We start from the raw sequence: 24,216 nt of genomic DNA on the forward strand, positions 1-24,216 counted from the left end.
TCACATCCCCATGCGGAAGGCCCGTTGTGGCAGTGAGCAGGCCAGTCTGCCGTCTACTGTATTTTGGGTTTCCGTGCTTCCCCTGAAAGACAAACTAGGGCTTCATCAGTCTGAGCTGAGCACCACCCCACCGCTCGCCGTCTCTCCTCCCTTAAAGCGTTTTCCCTCTTCGTTTGTGGTGTTCCGACCCAGGGTTTCCGGAAAGGCTCAACCTCCGCTCCTGCAGGGCCACCCTGGCTTTCAGACGGATTATCCATGATATTTGCAGATCCCCTCTGTGACCGCAGAGAGGAGGAACTCTTTTGTTCCTTGATGTGTTTGGCATGGTGTCTCTGCTGACATTGCACTGACGTCTTTATGCTTGCCCTGGCTGTGCTTCACATGTACAGAATTATGCAGGAGCTGTTCTGCCCACACAAGAGATCCAGGAACAGTGGTGTGTATGTTGTGTTCACCTGCTGCATATGAAATTATAGGATACCTGGGCTAGTCTGTATTCCTGAGAGTGTGAATGGAGTCATACAATGCTTTCCTAACAAGTTGAACTACTTGGAAGGAGTGGTGTAGTGTGAATAAAATGCGAACACGTCACTAAAATAAAGGAGAAGGCAGCTGTACAAATAAAAGCATTTTTATTGATAAAGAAACAAGCACAACATTAGCATATCTTGATCTTACTGCAATCTACAAAGGTAGGTGACGTTAACATTGTTACAGTGCTGGGATTTTTTTTTTTTTTTTTGTCCACATAGCATAATTTGAACGCATGTTAAATCGATGTATGACCCAATGTCCCAAAGGGGTAGAGTCGGTGCCAATACTTATGCCACAACACAAACTGTAAGGTTTATCTATAATATATAACTTCGGTATGTCCTTCTGCGGTGTCCTGCCACAATCACAATGCCACTCGGTGTCAAAAGCCTTTGTCTGTTTTTTTCTCTCTCTCTCCTCAGCAGCACAGTTTGTGCATGATTGTCTTTGTGTATGTCAGAAGCCTCCATTTATCACAGAGAGGAACCACACTGTTTACGCACACTCAGTTTGGTTAAAGACAATCAACGCACACGCACAAATCCATGAAAATAAGACTGTGGCCAATATATCCAGTGGAGGCAACACACAGATAATATTTCAGCAGAACAGCAAAGACTTTCATGTTACACTTTATTTATTTTTTTTCTAAGATAAAGACTTAATTGTCTTTTTGATGTGAGGCCATAATACCAAATAAAATATGACAGCTCTGAATTTTCAAAGCACAGCTTCAGTCTTTTAATACATACTTCTCTCAGTCTCATGCAAGAATTCCCCCTCCCCCATATCAGTGGGAATTAAGTTTATGCCTGACTGCCCTCGCAGCCATGCTAAAGAAGACAGTTGTCAACTCCAGCACTCTTGCCTTGTATGTGTCTTCGGCTTCACGCTAATGCATGACGGAAAAAAAAAAAAACCGTGAACGTTTTTTTTTTTTTTGCGTGAAAGGTCTGAATTTGAAATGAAAAGGTAGAAGTAGGCACATTTTGCATTTTACAGTAAGAACCCTTGACATCCAACTTCACTTTCTGTTGTGTAGTCAGATAAGGCAGCTGTCATCACTCCCAGTAACTTGTCGGGGAGTTTTGAAGGTGTATATTGTATGGAGTAAGAGTTTTGGGAACTAATCTTGGCAGCTTGGTCTGATCCTCTCTCCCACATGTGTGGCGTTTACACTGTGTGCGGTTACGATTGTAGCACACATTTTTTGGGCAGTGTAGATTGCACAGCAGGAGCTGGGCAATGTAATTAGAGACAGTTGGGAATTGTTCATAAAGACACTACAGTGTTCTAGAAGCATCTTCACTCAGGCAAATATCCAGCAGTTTAATGTAACTCTATCAACTGATGGCCATTGATTATTCAAGAGGACCTAGGGTACTGTAGAGGAACTTTTAATGCAAGTAAACTGATTTTAACCTATGTGGGGCTTCATCTGTATGTCCTAGGCTGTTAAAAGGCTGATGTATTGTATTTCTTACTGTACTAGTAATATGATTATTAATGTACACCATTTGGTAAAATACAAACATTACAGGAAAAAACGTCAAAAAAGAATGACTGACACAGGTAACTGAAACTACAATGGGAATTGAAACTACAATGTTTCAGGGTTGGAGACCAATGGCTTAATTTATTTATTACCATCTCTGATGCACAGGGAGCAGAAAAGACTGCAACCATGACAACACAGACAAACCAATATTGAAAAGAACCTCTTTCTACAAGCAGCTGCTTTTACCCTAATGACAGTAGTTCAGTTATTTTAATGAAATCTAGTTTGGGGTTTAGTTAAATAAGTGTTGGGCAGATACATTTCAGGCACCTTTTTTTGTTGATAAAATCAGACTCCTAGTTCCATCAGTATAATTCTACTACAATCTTATGTACCTATAAAAATATATCAAATTTGCATTTAAATTGTATTTATTATTTCAACATTTGTTTATATTTCCTCCAGGTCATTTATATTTGGCCTTCACCGAACATAAGACAATGCCCTGTTTTAATTCTACCTAATCAACATTTTTGTGGTTTTAAATGCACAGCACAACATTTTTCACAACAAATCTAACAATGAACAAAATCAACTCACTGTGCCAGGGTCACAGCTGATCCTTGTACATTCCCTATGCAAACAGGCATTATGGGACATCTGTTACATTCTAAAAATGTACAGCAAATTAAGGGAATACGGTATGATAAAATGATGCGTTCTTCCAGCACTTCACAAGAGCCTTCTGACAAACGGCAAAGCAAATTGCCAGCAAAGACAGGTTAGTTCTTAGTTCTTTAGGGATATTCTGGAGAGTACGCGTCTTTTATCTTTGAACTGCAAGCCACAGTTCTTGACAGTAAAGGCATGTTGCCAATATCAAACTAATTTCTTCATCATTAGCAAGCAATCAATATTCTCCTTATGTCCAAAAAACAAAAAAAAAAACAAACAAAAACAAAGGTCTTAGTACATAATACTGTCACCATTAGCTAGGTAATTATAATAGCTAGGTAATTATAATGCAATTTCTGTGCCATGATGGGCCTTTGTTAGATAGCTGGCTACATTGCTATATTTTCATAAGAGTGCTGGCATAGCGTATTTTTGAGCATGTTGGTAAACGTTAACTACGACATGATTAATTGCTACAGTAGCTAACCATTTTTATTTTTGGCCATTTTGCCAGTATGGTGTTTTTGTCATGTTAGATATCAAATTCTGAACATACCGAAATCATGTTCTGGAACAGACAAACAGTGCACAAGACTTATGGTCATTGTTTTAGACTGCATTTGTTGTTGCAATTGCACATTAAATCCATATTTAATTATACTTTTCTCAGTTTGATTTCTGAATAACATTCCATAAAATCAAAATACAGCATAGCCTGCATTAGCTAAGTGTATTAATTAATACCAAAACATACCATGAGCGAAACAATAGTTATATAATTGAAAATGTGGTGAGACTTACTTTTTTTTCTTACTGTCGATACATATTGTGCAGTGTTTCCCCTCCAAGTCCGACCTCATGGCAAATTTACTGCAGCTGTGAGTCTGAATTTTTTAAAATACGATTCCCATATCTTATGAGTAACATACAGTATGTAAGTGGTTATCTAACAGACACTTTGAATTTATCTTCAATGGTCAAAGGTTCTTTAAGATGTAGTCCCTTGCTAAATAGCTAGCCATTAGTAAGAAAAGTGCAGTTCATTCAATTAGTATATGTAGTCATTATTGAATTTATGATGCCATTTTTAGTCGATTAGTTTCAGTATTGAAATGCTTACACAAATGTATGTGATGGAAACCAAAATCATGCACATTTAATGCACAGATGCCTCACTTAGAACCTACGTTACAATGACCCATTTCTCTTCTGGCTGGCATAACACAAGAGTACACAATGTCTTTATGTCCAGTAGAATATGAGAAAGTTAAGTAATCTTTTAGACTTGACATTACATTTGGCTTTATATAATGGCTTAAAAGGATAACAATGCAGACAAGCTAGTCCATCATATGCAATCTAAAAATACTCACTTTCCAAAGCAGTTGTGTTTTTTTCCTTTTCTCTGCACTGGAATTTCTATTTAAGAATTTCTATTTACCAACCTTGCCAGTGGCTGGCTTTTCTGAAACAGTATTGGGTGGCAGCACTGAATTGGAGGAAGAAAAAAATAAAAAAGAGAGTAAGGCCACGCGATAGATTGCACACTATATTATACAACAACAATTTACTTTTGAAGCAAATGATGCTTTGTTTCATTGTCCCTGGAGCTTTGTTTCTTTGAATATGTTCAGTCTGTATAGGCAAAAGAAAAAAAGAAAAGAAAAAAACTATTACACATAATGACAGCCTACATCTAGCATTATTGGCACTGTCAGGTTCCTCAGCCCAGTGCAATCACCACGGCTGATCTTTTCCTTTGTTCTCTCTGAGCTCGCTATGAGCTTGCACATCACTGCCCTACCTCTCAAACATTTTTAGTACATAAGAAATTACATCTGTACATTTCAAGGGAAACAATTTGTATCTATACTCACAGACAAAATTATACACAATGGCCAACTCCTGCCAACTTCCAACAAGAACATATTTCCAGTGAGAACTTTGTCGGTTCACACTTCAAGACAGTTTTTTTAAAATTAATTTAAATTTTTTATTTTTTTACATTTTTTATTTTATTTTTTTTTAGAATTCGTCAACAAAAAAGTACCGGAATAAAAGAGCTGTAGGACATTTACAGTACCTACACAAATTTATACATTATGTCAACTGAATAAGGTTTATACCTAAAATCATTTTTTTAGTGATAAGCGATGAACGCCGTTTTCTGTTATGGATTGAAAAAAAAAATGCAGACACCAGACAGAAAAGCGGGTGCATTTGCTGAAGGACAGCAGACCAAATCAGGATGTGAGAGAAAGAAGGGGTGGCGAGAGAGAGAGCGATTACACGCAGATGAGCTTCTGCCGCTGTGGGTCTGGGCAAAAGAAGAAAACGACAATGATGGAACCACCATCACCAGAGATGCCTCTGACCTGTGGGTCAGAAGCACTTGCACATGAGGAGACATGGCTTCCGCTCCTCTGTCTTGATTATTAACTGGTCTACCAAGCAGCTGGGAAGGAGGCCTAGTGGAGAGCAGTTTCAGAGTTATTCCGTAGGTCTCGACTTTGGAATCTAGAGTTGGCGCGATCTACAACCGTCTTTCTCTCTCTGTGCCACGTGAAATCTTGCGGTACGGCAGCCCTTGATATGTTCCTCGGGAATCCCTTTCGCCATCCTTGTCGCCAGAGAGGAGAGAGCTGCAGAGAGAGAGAGGGCGTGTGGTTTCTCAAGGTCCTTGTTGTGGGGCTTGTTTATGCTTGATTTCCTCCGGTTGTTGGTTAATGAGTGAACTGCGGAAGGTTTTTTTTTATAGAGCCAGCTTGAAGAGCACGTAGGACAGACAGACGATCACTGCCCTTCCACTGGCACAGGAACTGGACGATCTCCCCTCCCATGGGACGATGGAGGTCTCTGCGTTGGGATCCATCTGAGGAGGGATAACGCAAACGATTACAGCCATAATCTGCCATACACTGTTTTCCCTGTCAGGGAGCTTCTATAGGCTGCTTCAATCTAAATTTGTCCTTAACTATGATTGGCAAACTAAATGTGAACATAAGTTTTTGTCTTCACAAACAGTTTGGCAAGTTCAGTGATTACTGAGAAGAACTCAGCAAAGAAGAAAACAAAATTGGTTTTGGTTGTATAATGTAATGTGGCATGTATATCTGTTAATACTATCCGGTTGCTACGGTTGCGTAATAGTCACAAGAGAATATTCAGTAGCACTGGTTTGTTTTCTTGGAACATATTACATTTAGTAAAACATCCTTTTCCACTAGGTCTTGTGCCTCACAGTAGGACTCACTGGAATGCTGTTGCCTGTGAGGATATATATTTGATAAAAACAAAGTTTTAATGAAACCACAATGAGCTTGGGTTTTGCTGAGCTGAGGTTATTTCCCTCTTTGCTGGAATAGTTACAGTAAGCATTTGCAGCCTTGTGCAATTTGCATTCTTGTTTCATGTGGGTAATCAGGTAAATGTATACAAAGTATACAATTTTACAAATAGTTATGACAGCAGACACTTTTATCTGAGAACAAATGTCAATACATTAACAGAATGTGTTTAGTTCCAGGCACAAGATTATATCAATGCACCTTGGCTGATGATTTTTCCTTGTGTCATCATTACGCTTGATTGATTTCAAATAGCAATGAGAACACATATATTTCAAATCTTACCACATTACTTACCTCACAGATGTAGTTTTTGGAGAGATTACACTTTGGTCCATTTTCCTAAATGGAAGGCAAGAAGAAAACATACAATCAACATGTGTTTCTTATTTAATTTATATTTTTTCACAGGAACAGCAGTTTAAGATGCTTTAAATGCTTATTCTGAAAAGGTATAGAGGTGCTTCTCTTGCTGCTTTCTAAGCTATTGGGAGGGTCACACGGTACATGTATTCCTCGGATTTAACTGAAGGTCTTATTCAAAACAGTTACAGAGGGCTGCCTGCAGAGAACTGCAGGCAATCCTTCAAGTTTATCACGCTCAATGGGTAGCTAAACACTGTCGAGCCTATGCCATGGTTTATTTCCAGTATCAACCACTACATCAATATATCACACAAATTCACAGTAAAGAAGGTTTATTTAATTAGGTTATTTTACATTTTATTTAAGCGTATTCATAAAATAACAGAATTCACTCTGTACACATTTGTGTTTATATTCAGCGTGCCACCGCACAGGAGATCATGTGGAGATGTGCTATGTTGGTTATTTTGATCTAAATTTAAATGGGAGACGGCAGACAAATTGCACTGGTAAACACCAGACAGCATGGTGCTTCCCATTAAAATAACCCCCCGCAGGAAACTGGCCTTGAAATATCAACAACCCCGGTCCTGAGGCAATCACCATGACCCTAAATACCTCTCCCTTAGTCTTACCTAGTAAATACACTCCACCAGACAGCGAGGGTAAAATATTTCTATCGTATTTTGCCTTGATGTAAAAACGAATTAAGCCCGGCTAAAATGTCTACTTATGTGGAGATAATCACACCTGACGGGAGTCCTGTGCCCAGTAGACCACCAGCAAGATAAGCGGATAAGAAAGAAACCTAGACCACCCTTTTATAGGGAAACTAGGCCATCTGTATTTATGTATCCGTGTTTGCATATCAAATCCTCAATTCTCCATAACAGGACCATCATTTATTCTACAGTCTCTAGCTGAATTGCAGAGAAATCCACAGCATAGCTGTATTTCGCAGCGTATCAAAACAGTTTATGGCTGACTATCCAGGATATCACTCATAACAGACAGCAATGTCTCCAAGAAATTTATAACCATACAATCATGTCTGAACATCGTAACTTAAAACCAAACTACGGATGACAAGGAGTCTCACTCAGCAGATAGGCCTAAGTATTTTAAAATTTCATTTTATGATAAACAAACATCTGCTCTGACAAAGCAAATGATTTGATAATACTATAATCACACAGTGCATAACAACATAATATATGTGCAGATATTTAACAATCCAACAATGTTGAAAGGCAGTGACTAACTACTGTATTTCTATTGCTTTTCATTACGGTTACTACCAAATACCATTGGTTTTAAATACGTTGCATAAGGAGAGTTAGCTTTGATAAACCACCTCATGAATACCTCATCAGATTTTCAGTAAGCACATTCACAGTAAGGTGGGAAAAAAAAAACCGCACTGCAGAACCTTCCGGAGTCCCTCCGGAGGGACAAATGTGCGACGTTAAGCCAACAATTTACAGGACGCTAATACACTTTATTACATTTACAGCCCGGCTTTCTTCAGCATGAATGATTTTTCCACGAACACCGACGCATTATTTCTGAATATTTGCTCGGCGGCCGTTACGTGGAAATATTGCGCCGCGCGGCAGTCGCGGCTGCTCTGTGCTCCCGTGTTCTTCTTCTTCTTTAAAGCCTGATTATTAGTCTCCAGATGAGCTGGTAAATGGCTGACCTCCCCCTCCACTCTGAAGCACATTATCAAAGCCCCGCAGACAGGAATATTATACAGTCGCTCGGGAAATAGCGTGTTTAATTTGTGTCTCTTGTAATGTGCTTAGAAGCACAAGTGTTTCTCCGAAGGCAGTTATCCATCATAACGCTCCCGCACAAACCGCTTGTTTCTGGTTAAAAGATAAACGATTGTGCAATAAAACTGTTTAAATTGCACTTACTGTAAAGTGTGACAGAGTGTGTTGTTTGGATGGACATAGCAGTCCTATTGCAGGCAGGAGTGTCATGAGAAAACAGATATTTGAATTCCCACCAAACCGTTATTTTCTACATACTACTGAATCGCCTTCAAAATGAATTTGCCATATGCATAATGAAATAGCTAACAGTTATTTTGTATAATATAAAATGGAAAATTCAGTAAAGCTAATATAACCATGAGGATTTTGTGATCAGCTCACCCTTCAAATCATTATATTATTTGGATGCATTTTAAAATACACTACGCAACAATACAGCATTTCATGCCACCTTTCGTGCTCTGCTTGACACTGAAGAGTTAAGTTTCCTGATCACCCCCTTATTTTGCTCACAAACTTTCGAATGCGCATCATATCAACATCTTTAATTATGAACAGCACTGGTAAAATGCCAGGTTCTGGAAAGGCAGCAAGTCCAACAAAATGAGAAGGCAGAGAACACAACAGCAGCTAAAAGCCAATTAATTAGCGGAGGCAGCGATGTGTGACAGCAGCCTGCTGACACTGCTCCCGACGCAATGCCCCCACAATCCCCCACACCCAGCCCGAGCAGAGAGGCTGCCTGCGCGAACAAGGCCCCACGGATTCACATAAACACGGACACAGTCCGGACAGCCCGGCCTGAATTCAATCAACGTTTGTCCATGACTTTGACCTACAAACAAAAGCGAACACAGTTTGGCAGATTCGTTTCGGTGATGGCGGCGCTCACGGAGGTTGTTTGTGAACGAAACATTAGCGTATAATTTCCCCTCAAAGCTAGGGGTAAAAATGATGATTGAACACAGATCACAGACTCTCAGAAAACTCGGAGTGATACCAATGCAAATGGATGATTGGAATGACCACAGCGATAGCAGATGGGTGCTACACATTGTGGAAGCTGCACTTGAAATTGATGAAAGGGGGTTATTTGCATAAAATTCAGTTAATTATAGTTCAATTCAATATCAACACTCTGCTGTGACACTGCAGAGTTTTACCTGATCTACTTCTCATGATTAGAAAAAAAATGTTTATAAGCTTGTAAAATTTTCTAAGCTTTCAGACAGCTTTCAGGTGATGAAACTAGTGCTTGAGGCAGTACAGTGATGCAGTGGATAGCAATGTTGTCTGTGTCCACGTGGGTTTCCTCTGGGTACTCCGGTTTCCTCCCACAGTCCAAAGACTTGCAAGTGAGTCTAATTTGAGAGTACAAATTGCCTGTAGGTACAACTGTTTGAGTGAAAGGTGTATTCCTGCCTCTTGCCAAATGCATGCTGGGACAGGCCCCAGTCTGCCCGCAAATTCTACCTGGATCAAGCAGGTAAGAATGGATGGATGGAAGCTAGTGCTTCCTTCATAGTAATCTACTTAATAAGTAGCTTTCAAATATGTAGCTAAATATGTTACTTCCAAATCAATAGTTTTTTAAAAATAGACATTAACTGAATGTATAATTTTAAAAAAGATCATTAATAATGAGAAATAAAAAGGTGTTAATTATAAGGCTATATTAAATGATAGTATATTACATTATAATGGGACATGATGGTGACTGTTAGGAATGGGTCTTCTGATCTGACGGTGAGGCTGTGCTTCAGGGAATGTGGAGGTGACGCACTCTGGCTTGACACCAGGATAACTGATCTTTTGGCACGAGTGGGTGGGAGGGGGGGCACAACACTGCCTCTTCCAGAAACCGCGGTAACACCGCTTTGACAAGTTTTAATTGCCAGTCGATGTTGTTGGAAGACGATGAATCCCCCCACAACGTTCCCCCTGGGCACACACTAATTATAAACAGCAAGCCTGAGTAATCACATGTCCTGTGTTTCCTAATTACCATTTTTACAATAAATTAAGCATTTCAATTCAACGTCAGAGGCACAGAATGCTGAATCAATATTGACATACAGAAAAGCCTCGCTACTGCAATTCCGCCCACCTCCAAATCATATCTGAAATGTGCTATATTCAGGCATCCATGGCAGATAAAGGCTTCAATCATTAATCTTGAAAGCTTTGAGTTGTTTTATTCAAAGCTATTAAATGACCGTTATGGAATGTGGCTGTTGGATATCACTGAACTTACACATTCAATTGCTTGTTTGCTTTTAGAATCAGTAACAGTTTCTTGTTGGGCATATATGAACGAGAAGCCTTTGTGTGATTGTGAAGTAAAACTTGACCTTTCTGAACACCACTCACATGAACAGCATGAGAGAAACTGAAAAATAAAATCACTTCTTCCCAATTCAGACTGGGATTGAGCATAAAAGACCACACACAGTTTTTCCTTGCTTTTTTTAAAATTATTTTTTGTTATTTTTTTGACTGAGTATGGCCAATTCCATTCTTGCAGGGCTGGTATGTATGCAGGTTTTCATGGTCACCAATTACACTGGCCAAATTAACTAATTAGCTGAATACCACATAATGTTTCATGTTGGGGCACAGGAACAATCTTCAGCTGTCATTTATGAACTTATCAAGAAAAGTAGCTAAAATACCAGTCGCTAAATGACCGGACTAATTAAATCATTAATCTGGTATGAAATCCAGAAACAAATACAGTCCTCCTTGCTGAACCTTGGAGTATGACATGTAACAGTATGGTAATCTCGTGTGTAGCAGAAATACATCCAAGGACCCTGGCTGAAATTACAGCCCAGGCCTGTTTTCCATATGTAGTACATGCTTCATAATAAGATGTACTGTCTTATTACTGTCTTTCAGTTGCATTCCTATGTTAAAATACATTATAAGTTCACTGGCTAGGCAACTCATGTGTGACTAAATGAGACAGGACACCCAGCACGGCCATGTCAGGGCTGAAGAAGCCATGGTGATGCTGTACATCTAGTGGTGAATTTGCCTTGTGATCTGATCCTTCTCTAATTTCTCTCAAATAGCTTTTATAGTCAAACATGCTGGTTGTATGTAAAGGTCATTTGAACCATCCGGAAAGCCAAGGTAATGAAACTGTCGAAAATACATAACTTATCAACACCGAAATGACTTGAAACAACCGTCAGTGTAATTTGGAAGTAATGGGATGACTTGGGCCCAATAGCATACACATATGTAAGCGGTGATTCAAAGGAGATGAAATGCAATAAGAGGCCTCAGTTTTACTAAAATGAGCGACACTCTCATGTGTATTACCGCTTTCATGGAAACCAGAAATTCTACTAGACAAAGCTTGATATTTATTATCCAGTGTCAACCATGTTTTTATTGTGGTGTTCACAGAAGATTCTGTGTACCATACTTCATGGGAATCATATTGAGAACTATATTGATTAATTAGAAATTATTTAATAATCATACACATCATCTAAATGTCCAAAGATGAAGTTTAAAAAATTTTCATTCATATATGGCAAAATCATCATACAACATAGGCATTTTAAATCAACTGGCACCATTGTCATTTTTAAGAACCATTCTGTGAAAGCACAGTTTCTTGATCATATCTGATACCATTTATTTCAAAGTTGTTCCAACTTCAATGTAAATCAAGTCCAAAATTTCACCTAGCATCACTAAGAGCAGCCTTATCCAGTGAGGTCTTGCAAGCTTCACTTAAATTTGGAAAGTATTATGAGATTTATGGCAGTTGTTAGCAAAACTGGTCAAACAATAATTACTTTGGCACTAACAAACACAAAAGGGAGCTAAACTAGTCATACACATATGCATATACACAGTGAGAGAGAGAGTGCAAACGCACAATAAATTAGTTATTATGTCTTTGAATTATACTGTATTTACAGCTGACATCTTTGCAATGCAAATGTATGTCCACATTTATATTTCAACAGGCAAGCTCAAGAAGTACCCTTGAAACTATGTGACAAGAAACACAAAGACATAAAATTATCTCATGATGGGGGTGGGGTGGGGGCGGGGGCATGATGTCTCCCCCTTGTCCTAACTTACCTTTTCAAAATGCTATCCTCTTTAACATTTAATTCCAAAAGCTTGAATTAATTCAGTGGACATAAATAATGCATAAGGCCCCCGTCGCTAAGTGTATATTTCCACCAGTGACATGAACACATCTGGGACAAGCCAGCACGGCTGTTTCCCTGGTGATCCCCAATCACCAGGAGGCATGAGGACCAACCCCTACCTTCAGGCTGGCACAGGTGGCAAAGACGCAGGCGTCTACTCCGGGCTTGATGTCATTGGTGTTGACCGAAGGCTTGGGTATGCTCTCCGTCTCCAAATCAGGCCTCACCGACGGCGTGGGTGGGACAGTCACCGGTTTGGAAACCAGGCTGGTGTCTGTTCCATATCCAAAGGCTTGAATGGCATTCCCTGTCAGAGTATGGGAAAGAAAGGGAGAAAGAGGAAGCCGTGTCATCGTATTGGTTCCACTGGCTCTCTCAGGAGAGTCTGAGAGTACTGTGTGTCCTGTCTAGTCAGTTTGCCAATGCTTTTTTGACTCTCTGCCCAGATTCATCCTTTGCTTGCAGGGGGCTGAGGAGGCAGGTGCAGTTGAACCAACAAGGGGCATGAAGTGATTCATTCTCAAACCTCTGGAACATGTTCCAAAAATATATATATATATATATTTTTTTTAAATGCATAACACATTTTTTTATTATCTATATACATTCATTTTATTTACACAGTAAAGTTATAGTCTGCATTGAGGCTTTCAGATACATGCTTTTTTTACTCGCCATGTATAACAGAAATGATAGGTTCAGTCAAGCATATCTGTATCAGGACAATCAATTTGAAGGTTCGCATGAATACCACAGAAAGTAGTGTTACTCTATGCATTACTTTCTTTCATTTATTACTCCAAGTCCAAAGGTCAATGTTCAGAGATGAAAGCTGAATTAAACACTCCTGATGATTGACAACTATGCTCTTGGATAGCGTGGAGATGTTCCCCATTGCAATATACTGTATGTCAAAAGTACGTTTTCAATATTTTATCATACTTATCATCCAATTTAACATACTGGCTGTTTCAATACCAGTGGCCCATTATAATAAAGTCTACCCATATACACCTCCAACAATGGCCTTTGTTGCATTGTAAACAATTATATATATATATATATATATATATATATATATATATATATATATATATATAGCCACCTAGCAGCCCCTTCATTGCTCTGTCTTCACAAAAATCTAACCTCAAAATGATTCAAGTGAATTACATCTACACTCTTCTGCTTTACTTTTAGCTAAAGTCAAAACATTGCTTGAAAGGGGAGCATATTTCAAGACCGTTCTTTGCGGCTCCTCTGGAAATGTAAAATGTTTTCTTTTTTACTTCCCCCTCTCGCCCTTATTATTACTCCTCATTTTAGAATGCCAAAGCTCAAAATGATATGTAAATTATCAAAATACACTACCTATTAGACAAGAACCCAGTTAAAATGTAACAGAAGGAAATGGTAGCAATCAGCCTCTATGGTGAAAGAAATCTTTCAGCCTAGTTATTTAAATATTGATGAAATGTAGTCTTTCCTGGAAGTTAGGTAAGTATCTGAAGAGCTGCCATTTTGTCTCAACTGCATTTGCAGTAATTAACAGAAAACAAAAAATAAACTTTATAAATCACAATAAAGACTTTTAAATGAATACACGGTCGAATAATGACTTGCACATGTTTCTGTTTCAAATCATTCCCCGTCATCGCAATAGCAGTGCAAGCATTGGGCCCAAGCAGTATTTAGACTTTCTGAAGGTCAGCTGTTATGGAACTCCAACTGTGCACAATATAGACCTTAATACTAAATAACACTATACATATTATGTAGCCAATCACGTGCTAGTACGTTCCTTTTGGAAACCAGTGCTAACACGTAGCTGTACTAAAAACTGAAGGCACGCTGCAGTCGACCCCTTCAGCTTTACACAGCTGTCACTTTATAGCAGTAACAGAAGATCAAGTCTGACCATATTTGCATATAGTAGGAAAATCAACACTCCTTCAGTGATAAAGGAACGCGGTCTACATTTTTTCATGTACGATTAAATACACGCATTCAGCTTCCACGTATTATTCTTATCTTTCTCTAGTGTGCCTTTAGTGTTTAGCTCTTTATCTTAATGGCACTCTGAAAATGTAACATCCTGTAGATTTTTAACTTGCTGTCCTTTCATCATATTCTCATTAGATCACAAAAATGTCTCTAGACAGCAGCTTATGCGTGCCAGTAATATCCATCTTCCCCGCTCTGGGTTTACACTCCTCCCCGTGCAGACTCAGCGATAAAATGCATGGTGACAACATACAGTCATTTTCACGAAGCTTGCCCTGAACACTGAAACATGTTCATGCCAATGGATTTTTGTATCATCAACATGGTACAGTGAGCTACGAAAGGGAGCCAAGAGCTTCTGATACCAAGCTAATAATGGCTCCATAACAAGTACGCTTCAAAATTGCAAAGCGTTTTACTTGATGTTACCCAATTGTCAGACCTTCTACAGTGATACAATGATTGTAGGAGGGATTATTGTAATTAAGACATTAACTGAACATCATGTGGTGCCACTAGTTTGACTGTAATGTGCCACAGAAAAATTAAACCACAGTTAACAATCATTGATTCATGGTTTTAAAACAGTCGTGCATGTATAATGTAAAATAAACCAAAATAAAGTTTTGCTTGGAAGCCAAACGTCACATCTACACAAAACTGGATAGATACACTGCTGTGAAGAACACTCGTTTGGATGACACAGTGTGTTGCACTGTAGTAGGCTTACTCAGGCAAGTGTTTTCTCTGAAGTCCCTCAGGAACTTTTCACACTCCTCTTCAAAGTTTCCACTGCCCCGACAGGAGCACCACGGAGAGATGGTGAAATTTGTGTAGCTGGCGTCCACGTAGTTTGGGGTTATGTCCGATCCTATGCAGTGAAAAGAGAGGCACAACTAATATTTCAGCATCACACAGAACATGGCAAGCAGAAGTATATATATTTATTTCTAAAGTGCTGCTAAGGTCCACAGATCAGTTGCTCTCTGCAATATACCACTATTCAAATATAACACTATTCAGCTCCCATAAATGCTCAATAAAGCACACGTAATTGCAACATAAAGCATGAGCAAATACACATTTGGTGTTTTTATGTATACATAAATGGATACGCGAAAATACTGCATGTAGTTTATTTTTCTTTGCAGGGGAAGTTAATTAGGTAATGAAACAGTGCACAAGAAGAACCTCACTCACCAATGAGCCCGGCATAAGATGTCAAGCACGCTTGGTAGTTGTCATTGGGGCAGCTGGTGATCGAGTGCGGGGTCATCTGGCAATTCATGTGGAAATCGGCCAGTCTTGACCTGTTTGACAAAAACAAGAAACAACAGGATTTCAGTGATATTTTTTGAGCCTTCACACCATACAAAGAGGATGGAGAGCCTGAACAAAATGCAGCGAAAGAGTGGGTGACGCATGCCTTCGCTTAAGCCAGCAGGGTCCCACAGCGAGTCCAGTCAGAGCTGCATTGAGTTTACGTGTGCAGTGATGGCTCATCTTCACAGATCACTGCCCATTCAGATTCAGTGAGTCAGCAGTGCATTACGTATTAATTTCCTTGTCAACCCCTCGGGTTAAAAAAGGGTTGCCAGAGCCCACCACTCAGACAGTACTCCACAACAAAGCACCTGAATAGGCCAACAGTAGACATTTTGTGATATCTTTTTGTGTGTGTGTGTGTGTGCTGAAAGCCGTGGGGAGTGCATTCCTTCAGTCATTTGAGTAAAGTTTGAATGAAGAAAACATAGAACCCCATTTGCTTTTCTCTTTACACTGCATGAGCACAAATGACTTGAGGGATGTGGCGGCAGACAGCCATTACAGTCACGTGCCTTATAACCACTCAGTGTTTTCTAAACAGTGTACAATTCATTTCACAGATGAGAACGCGAAGGAAAAATATCATTTTTTTGCATATTAATCTAAGGAAGGGACAGTACTTGCCATTGTTCATCTTGATAAAAAAGTGAAAGGCACATTTAAGTCTGAAAAGCTTGGCACACTTTGTCTGTGGTCACAAGTTTTCTTAGACACCAGTGACGATTTCTCTCACCTGTACCTGAGACCTCTGACAGAACTTGATACTCCTTCCCCATTAATGACTTTAGCGCACAGCCAGTGTTTGAGTGTTGATTGCCCCTGTTTTTGGAACGGCTAGTTAGAAGCGAGCACTCTCAGGCTGGCTTAGGGGCTGTGGTCGCATTTTAAGCTGGCGATAGGACACCTCGGCAGGCTTCCAAGAAGCCTTCCCTCCCCAGTTCATACAGAGAGGGAACTCCCTCTCTTAAAGGTCAGCCTTTCTGTCCACTTTGCTGCCAGAGCTGGCCGGCCTTTTCAGGCACACTGAAGTGGAAATGCACCTTTTTTCCCCTGCTGTTGACCACAGGGCACACCTCACTGCCTATCTGTCTCAAAATGGTTCCTACACTTAACAACATGTTGCAGTAAAAAAAATAAAAACCTGAATTGTATGGCCCATTTTTTCATTGTTCCTAACCACAGATGAGAGGGCCATTTATCATGAAGAAACCCACTATGCACAAATGCATATCACATGAAAGCCAAAGCAGGTCACTCTTTTTGTAAACTAACTTCACATTTCTGTGCATTAATGAGAAATACATTTCTCTGAACAGCTTTTTCTCGGAACAAATCATAATTCAGACTTTTAAATCGCTCCAGCAAACTTCAAAATCAAACGAGAAATAACGGCAATCCATTCCAGAACACCTATTGTTTGGACCTCACAGTTCTGGTTTCTTCAGTAGCTTAAAATGGCCATTCCCATAGAATTACTGGGGCAGCAATTACCAGAAGATTTGCTGCAATTACAGACTTCTTGCCACCCGCTAGAGTTGATACTTTTGTAGTGGTCGATGGCTTTGTTGCCTTAGTGTCATAAGCCTGAACGCTGCAATTTGACTCACAATGGAGGTGATGAAAAATACTGAGTGAATGCATGAGTGTGTGTGTGTGTGTGTGTGCTTTTCATGTTACTATGTGAGTGAGTATACATGCATACACTAAAAATTCTGCACTGAATGACAAATATAGCGCATTAAATGCATTAATGCAATGCTATTTTCTTATGCTAAGAGATTCAGGTGATTCATCTAGTTGTCTCTCCACCCTCACGCTTTAAAACTTCAAATGACATTTACAATCAGCAGCCTCTTCCTACTTAAGACTGTTCAACTGCCATTTCATAACTGTGGATCTGTGACCCTAGCAGAGCCTCTCCTGATTTTCCCTTTAATTCATTTGAAAAAAGTTTTTATCCTCTTATATCTTTAACTTTTCATTGCTGGCCACTTTCTCTCGCTCTTCAGTGTACCAACCGAGCCGCACAGCCATTACGCTGAAGGACTACTGCTCGTATGCAGCTAGTACAGGAGGACCGTACGCACCAGACTGACTTGAGGAGTTCCTTTTGTGGGCAACAGCCTATTCAGGATGGTGCCATAGCCAATCATGGATCATTTTGTGGAACTGCCAGCTAAAGTTGGCATTGGAATGCTCTGGATTTGATTCCGGACCATAGGGTACATCAGCATGTAGGGACTGTTGTCTTTGCTGTATACATCACCAACTGAGCTCATTTGTATGAGCTAGGAGTGAACCAGCCTCCTAACATTTGGCTATATATAGGGCAGGGGGGTTAACAGTCAACCAACACAAAAATACTTTCTATTCTTTAATATTCTTGCATGTTCCTTTGACCTGGCATCCCTGAATTTTGCCTGCAAATCCTTTCTGGTGCCTGAAATTCCTCTTTGCCCAATCCCCCGCCCACCCCTCCGAAAATATGCCTCTTGTCCTCTCCTGGCATACAGGCATTTAACAATGACTGTGTATTCTATAATTATCTATATTGCTCAGCTCTATTGTACATTGTCCCATTTTGTCATGATTGCGTGTGATACATCACAATTTGGGTACTGCAATGGCTTACCAAACAAGCCCTGTCAGCCTGGGCTGGCTATGTTCCAGCATGACTTGGCAAAGCAGTCCTCACTCTCTTTTTAGGGACATAATTCACAACGATGTCGCCCTTGGCCCCGACTTGTCCACGACGCTATGATAATTACCTGCCAGTGTCGCATTGTTTATCGTCTACAGATAATATCAAGTTTTCAAAGTAAGGACTTATTAAGGACTTTGGTGCTGCTATGCACGGACCACAGGAATGCTCAAATGTGAGAGAGAGAGAAACCAAAAGGATGAGACCCTTTTTCATCTCAGGAGGAAAAAAAAATTGTTGTTTATGCACTCTATGTCGATTGCCACAGTATTATTAAAGGATTTAACAAAAATGAAGAGATATTTTTTTATGAGATCCGTGGTTGATCCGAGTTTCAGTGATGCAGTCTGGGAGACCCTGCTCTTTTGGGCTGTTTAATATTCCTTGCAATCTGCACAAGGGTACATTCATTAGGTCGCATTGTCTGCTTGTTTTGATATTGCTGCCATGTAAATGCTCCATTTAATTAACATATCTCGTAGGAGTGTACATGATTTACATGGTTAATTACATTTTTTGCTCGCTGTTTGAAACAGAATTGAGGTGCGTGGTATGTAAATTCAGGGTCCCTGCACACGGGTGGATCGGGCTGAATGTGAAATGTTCATAATCTGCTTTAATGCCTCCCACAAGCCGGGGCAAGCAAGCACTCCTCTGTGACCTGGAATTGCATTACATGGGAGGGAGTCCGTGGCCCATCTACACAACAGGACATTACAGGGAAGATTAAAACCTGGTCAATGGTACACTTACACAACTGCACAGAATGGAATCTTAACTGGGATTCAATATTCAGATTCATCTGACCACTAATCTGCATTTCTTCCACCACAGAAAACAAACCCATAGAAATGATCTCTCAAATGTCACCAATACTCTGCTCCTACAATAGCAATCATTTGACTCCAAAACAGTAATATTCCGTGGACCAGGAGAATAATGCATGCTTTGTTTTTGAATAAGTGGCTGATGCCAATAACTGATTAAAAAATTAGTACGGGTAGAAAAAAACTTTTTGAAGAATGGAGTTATTGTTCCTTGATGTGCTAATGAAAAGGTAATTAAATGTCTATTAATATTTAAATAAAGAAACTTACGCTATGACTAATGTGATGAAGATAAGTGTACTACTTCCAAAGAACACACTGGCAGAGAGCGGAAGCGCAAACGATATATAAAGTGCACAGCCATTTGTATTGGGCTCCATAATTACATCAGTGCCCACTCCATTGGTGGTTTAATGAAGCAAAGCCACTCTGTTTTCTTGTTTGTTTTCAGACATTTCTTAACTAATGCAGACTGTTGTTTTTTTCCCCCAAGTGACTCTGATTCACTCTCGTTTTAAAGCAGCAGAATGGAACAACCAAACCATGGCAGGCTGGTGAAATGTTTCAAATTTTGCTTCGGTCCCTGAAAGGACAGATTTGCATGCTGAGTTTATTTCCTGTATCTTTGTCAGTGCTGAAGAGAATTCTCTTTTATCTGGCCATCTCTGTGCCAGTACCAATTTCACAATATTAGCTTGTTTTCGGGATATGGGCACAACATTACCCAGAGGGGATCTTAAATTTTATATCTTCCATTTATTTTATAGTACATTTATACATCTTGATATACCCTGAAGAAAATATTATTACTCTAAGTACTTTGGTTCAGTCCTACTAATTCAATCATGCAGTCCAATTCCCTTCTCACAAGGCCACACTGGTCCCTCTGTTCTCACCATGTCAGACCTCAGCACCAAAAGGTTCCTTTAAAGGTCTTGACTTATGTGAGAAGTTCTATCTGAGAAGTTTTAGTCAGTTAAATGTCAGCATGGCAGGTTGAAATGATTTAGACAGGCTTAAGGGTCTGAGAACATTGTTTAAAAAGCTTGTCAGCCGATCCTTGTTAGGGTAGATTTAGCTTTGGAGAGTACGACTTGGATGTCTGTGGAAAGGAAAAGTAGTGTAATAGCAGCTTGTTTGAATCAGTACAAATCTTCTCCAAGAGCTTTTCTGCCAGAGTATCCCTACTTATACAAGAGAGAAAAAAGTGTTGCTCAGTCAGTGAATTTACTATTGAGCCATTTATTTGAGGTCATGCTGTTTTGAGGTGAACATCTGAAATTGGGTTGGATGAGCAACACTCAGGTGCAGAATGTTCTACAATCTAAAAATAACAGTACAGCTAGGTAAGCCACCACATTTGCAGAGGATGTTGATACAGAATTTGAGCTTCAAAACTACCAGCCTCAGGCTCCATTCACACTGGATGGGTTTTATCGGCTTGAAAACACAAGACGTACTACGTGTTTTGATTTCATGAAGCCTACTCTGCAAAAGAAGAAGCGTCTTTTTGCTGTTACTGGGCAACCACACTCTGCTGCTGTCAATCACTCGCGTAACGTATTTCACGGCATTAGCAAACTAATTTCACCCGAAAATAACTTGCCATCCACAACCACATCGCACTAATTTGTTGCAGTGCTTTGGGCCACCTATTTGTGTCATGTTAGTTATGATTTGCGAAATCGTACAACTTAAAGTGGCCAGAAACTGTGATGAACAACTTCTCTTTCACCTTCTTTATTTACAGCGAATGGCAGACTCAAGGCCCTTCCTCTATTTTCGTACGATTGGACAGCAGAGAATCTGCTTTAGGGCAAAACATGCAATAGTTTGCTTGCCCTTTCAATAAATTAACTTCATTTTCTGGACAACAACAGCAATCCTCATTTCAGGGTTTGAGATCTGTCTGGAATATTTCTACAAAAATATTCCAGACCTCCCACATCAAGATAAAGGACACTGCACTGCTTCCTTGATTCTTCCATTATACCTGGGCTGGGCACTTGGTTCTGAAATTACAGGCTGTCTCCCTTCACAATGTGTTATGATCATTTCAGCCACTCTGCTCTGAAGGGCTGCAAAATGAACCCCTGTAAAAGTGGATTCATTTAAAATTTCTGATGGTTAAAACACAGCTATTTGGCCATGAGCGGAGAATGGCTATCCATTTCTTTCAGCTGTAATGGGAAACCGATGGCTTTTATCTCCAGGACCTTATGACTATTGATGGCAAGCAGTTTTGAGTTTGATGATCTTCTGAAAATCTATCCCACCACAGTGAACAGAACAAGTGAAGAAACACTGCAAAATGACTGCCAGGATACAGTTTCCTCAACAGCATCCAATATGAAACAACATTCAGTCATAAAAGGCCATGTTCTTTTCCTGTTTACCAGTAAGGTCTTCAGTCTGCTTTTCCTTTATATAAGCATATACAGACATGTGACAAATTAAAGGAAAAACCAAAAGAAAGCATCTTAGTAAGGTGTCGGGCCACCACGGGCCTTCAGAACAGCTGCAATGCGCCTTGGCATAGATTGTACAAGTCTCTAGAACTCTACTGGAGGGATTGAACACCATTCTTTCAAAAGATATTGAAACTGAAACTCTCAAATGTGCATTCGGCTTTGTAATAAGGGGTTTATGTACTGCAACCCTACTACAATATCCCTCTCTATGTACTTGTTGACAGACTGTTCTTGCTGACACAGTCTGATCACGTCCTGCATTGACATTCTCAGTCACCTCTTTTTCCTTACACATCACACTAATGCATAAACATCATGGTCATCAAATGTGCTCTTTCGACCACAATTTCTGACCCCATTCACTCATGTCTCTTCCCATAGATCTAAATGCAGATGACACTTTAGTCACTGTTCCTGTTGAAACACTAGCCAGTTGAGCAGTCTTTGTGACTGAAGCTCCAGCCATCTACACCTCAATAATGTGCTCTCTTTCAAAGCCACTCATATCTTTTCCTCTTGCCATCTTGATCCAAAATCGAGGTCAGCTGGGCCTGCTCAGCATTTTTATACATGCCACAGACCAAGATAGGATGTTAAATCTTTCATTGTATCATGCAGTACACCTGTGTGGAGCATCTGCATTCACTATGTTTCTCCACTCATTTATTCAGGTTTTTCCCTTAATTTATCACCCATCTGTAAATTAACGCTAAACACATTCAGTTCAATTTTAGTTGCTTAGTGAGCTACATTTCAGCTTTTTTTTAATTTTCCCTTCTTTTTAACATTGCAGCAAACTGGTCAATAAATTAAGGAACCCCTTAATTTATAACCCACTGCCTTCTAGCAATGTAAGATGGTGGAAACTCTCGGATGATCAAGAAAATATCCTATGAGTCCATTTTAAAACACGTTATCATACCACAAATTATGCCAACATGTTATACAAGCTCTAACCTCTATCTGTTAACCTTTATTTATACAGGGAAATCACACTAAGGTGGAAGCAGCAGTTTGTTGAAATATTAATCACATATATTTTTTAAGTGAAATGTTACCATTTGCCAAAAGCCTCCAGAGACAGGAAGTGAAACTGATCAGCCTTAATGCTAACATCAGCATGCTCTCCATCAAGGTGAATCAGCACAGATCTTTGAGAACTGCTACAGCCCTGTATATGTCTGCTATACTAAAAACAACACGTACAACACAGTGTAACGTAATGGTGTAACATAGCTAAATCCGTATTTGGCGAGCCCATTGCAATTGTAGTCCACCTGCAAAATGGCATTGAGATTGGCTTTGAAACGGCTACCGTGCTCAGTGTAATTGCATCGCCTCAACAATCCTCCATTTGTTGTTGCTTCCCCGAACTTTTGTTCTGTGCATTGTTGGCTTGTTGCCTTAATTTGAGTCGTTTAAGTATTTGGATAACTTCTCCAAAATATTTTTGCAGCCTATGACCTGAAGCCTCTGAAATACTCTGTAAATGATTTATAACTCCTAAATCATTCACACTGTGACCCACCAAGGAAGCACTCATTTTTCTATTTATTTGCTACTCCATTATTAAGCTTTACCGACCATAGCATAGCAGGTGTTTATTAAAAAGAAAAGTGCTGAAAAGCTGCTTGAAAACTATTACTACCACTCAAAAATAAGAAGGAATCTGTGTGTTCCCCTGGTTCTGGCAATCTTAGCTGTCATATTTTTCCATCGTTCAGCCTGAATAGAGGTCATGTGCAGTATTAGCAAAGCAGTCAAAGGTCCTCTTTCTGCCCTGCGTTGATTCAGGGGAAAAAAACCTCAAATTGAGTGCCAACAGCTTGTTCAGGAAAAAAAAAAGATAAAAAGCAACAGAGGTGACAAAGCTGCAAGGAAGTATTCAGTTATTATTCAAAAGAGTGGTAGGGGAGAGTCGCCATCATTGTAAGTTTTTGTATTTCACTCATTTACTCACTTCATTTAGTGCTCTTAGCCTAGCACTATGAAATTTTACTTCAAACAGCGTTGACATGTCAGTATCAGTAACCATTTCAGTTATGTTCCTAACTTAATCAATTTGGATACAATTGAAACCAAAGTACATGCAGTCCGATGTTACATTGTAACAGAGGTGTGAAATAACTTCAACAGTAAATGAAAGCACCCTATAATGTGCATGCACAGGTTTTTTTCTGCACATGCTAATGTTCACCAGCAAAACACATTGGTACCAGTGGTACCAGCCAGATCCTCATATTATGAAGCATGGGCTTTATTTATTAAAAATAGACCGTGGATAAACATAGACGCATAAGCAACTTCATAACCTTCTGTGAAGTGATTCGTGGTAATGTCCAAATCAACGAGGAAAGCTTCTTTTGTTTGTACGCTTTTACAAAAAAAAATAGCCTATTATACAGACCAATCTGGTGTGCACTTATTATAAATACCTGTGTGACCAGGTGGCCATGTTTTTTTCACACTTGGAGCATCCAGAAGATGAGGCTTTGTCAACACAGCAAGCAAATT

The 24,216-nt window shown here is 39.6% G+C and overlaps 1 protein-coding gene across 1 annotated transcript in view; it reads right to left on the minus strand.

Moving 5' to 3' along the window:
* Positions 1–615: 615 nt before the first annotated feature.
* Positions 616–24,216, minus strand: part of LOC118206266 (GDNF family receptor alpha-2-like) — a 72,883-nt gene continuing 49,282 nt past the window's right edge. Inside the window, exons 5-9 of the mRNA XM_035378709.1 lie at positions 15,578–15,687; positions 15,108–15,248; positions 12,496–12,683; positions 6,352–6,396; positions 616–5,579 (exon numbers count right to left, since the gene is read on the minus strand). Of these exons, the coding sequence (XP_035234600.1) occupies positions 5,460–5,579; positions 6,352–6,396; positions 12,496–12,683; positions 15,108–15,248; positions 15,578–15,687 (604 nt within the window). The 3' untranslated portion in view covers positions 616–5,459. The remainder of the gene's footprint in view (positions 5,580–6,351; positions 6,397–12,495; positions 12,684–15,107; positions 15,249–15,577; positions 15,688–24,216) is intronic.

This window comes from Anguilla anguilla, chromosome 10 (genome assembly GCF_013347855.1).
Source record: "Anguilla anguilla isolate fAngAng1 chromosome 10, fAngAng1.pri, whole genome shotgun sequence".
NCBI classification, from domain to species: Eukaryota; Metazoa; Chordata; class Actinopteri; order Anguilliformes; family Anguillidae; genus Anguilla; species Anguilla anguilla.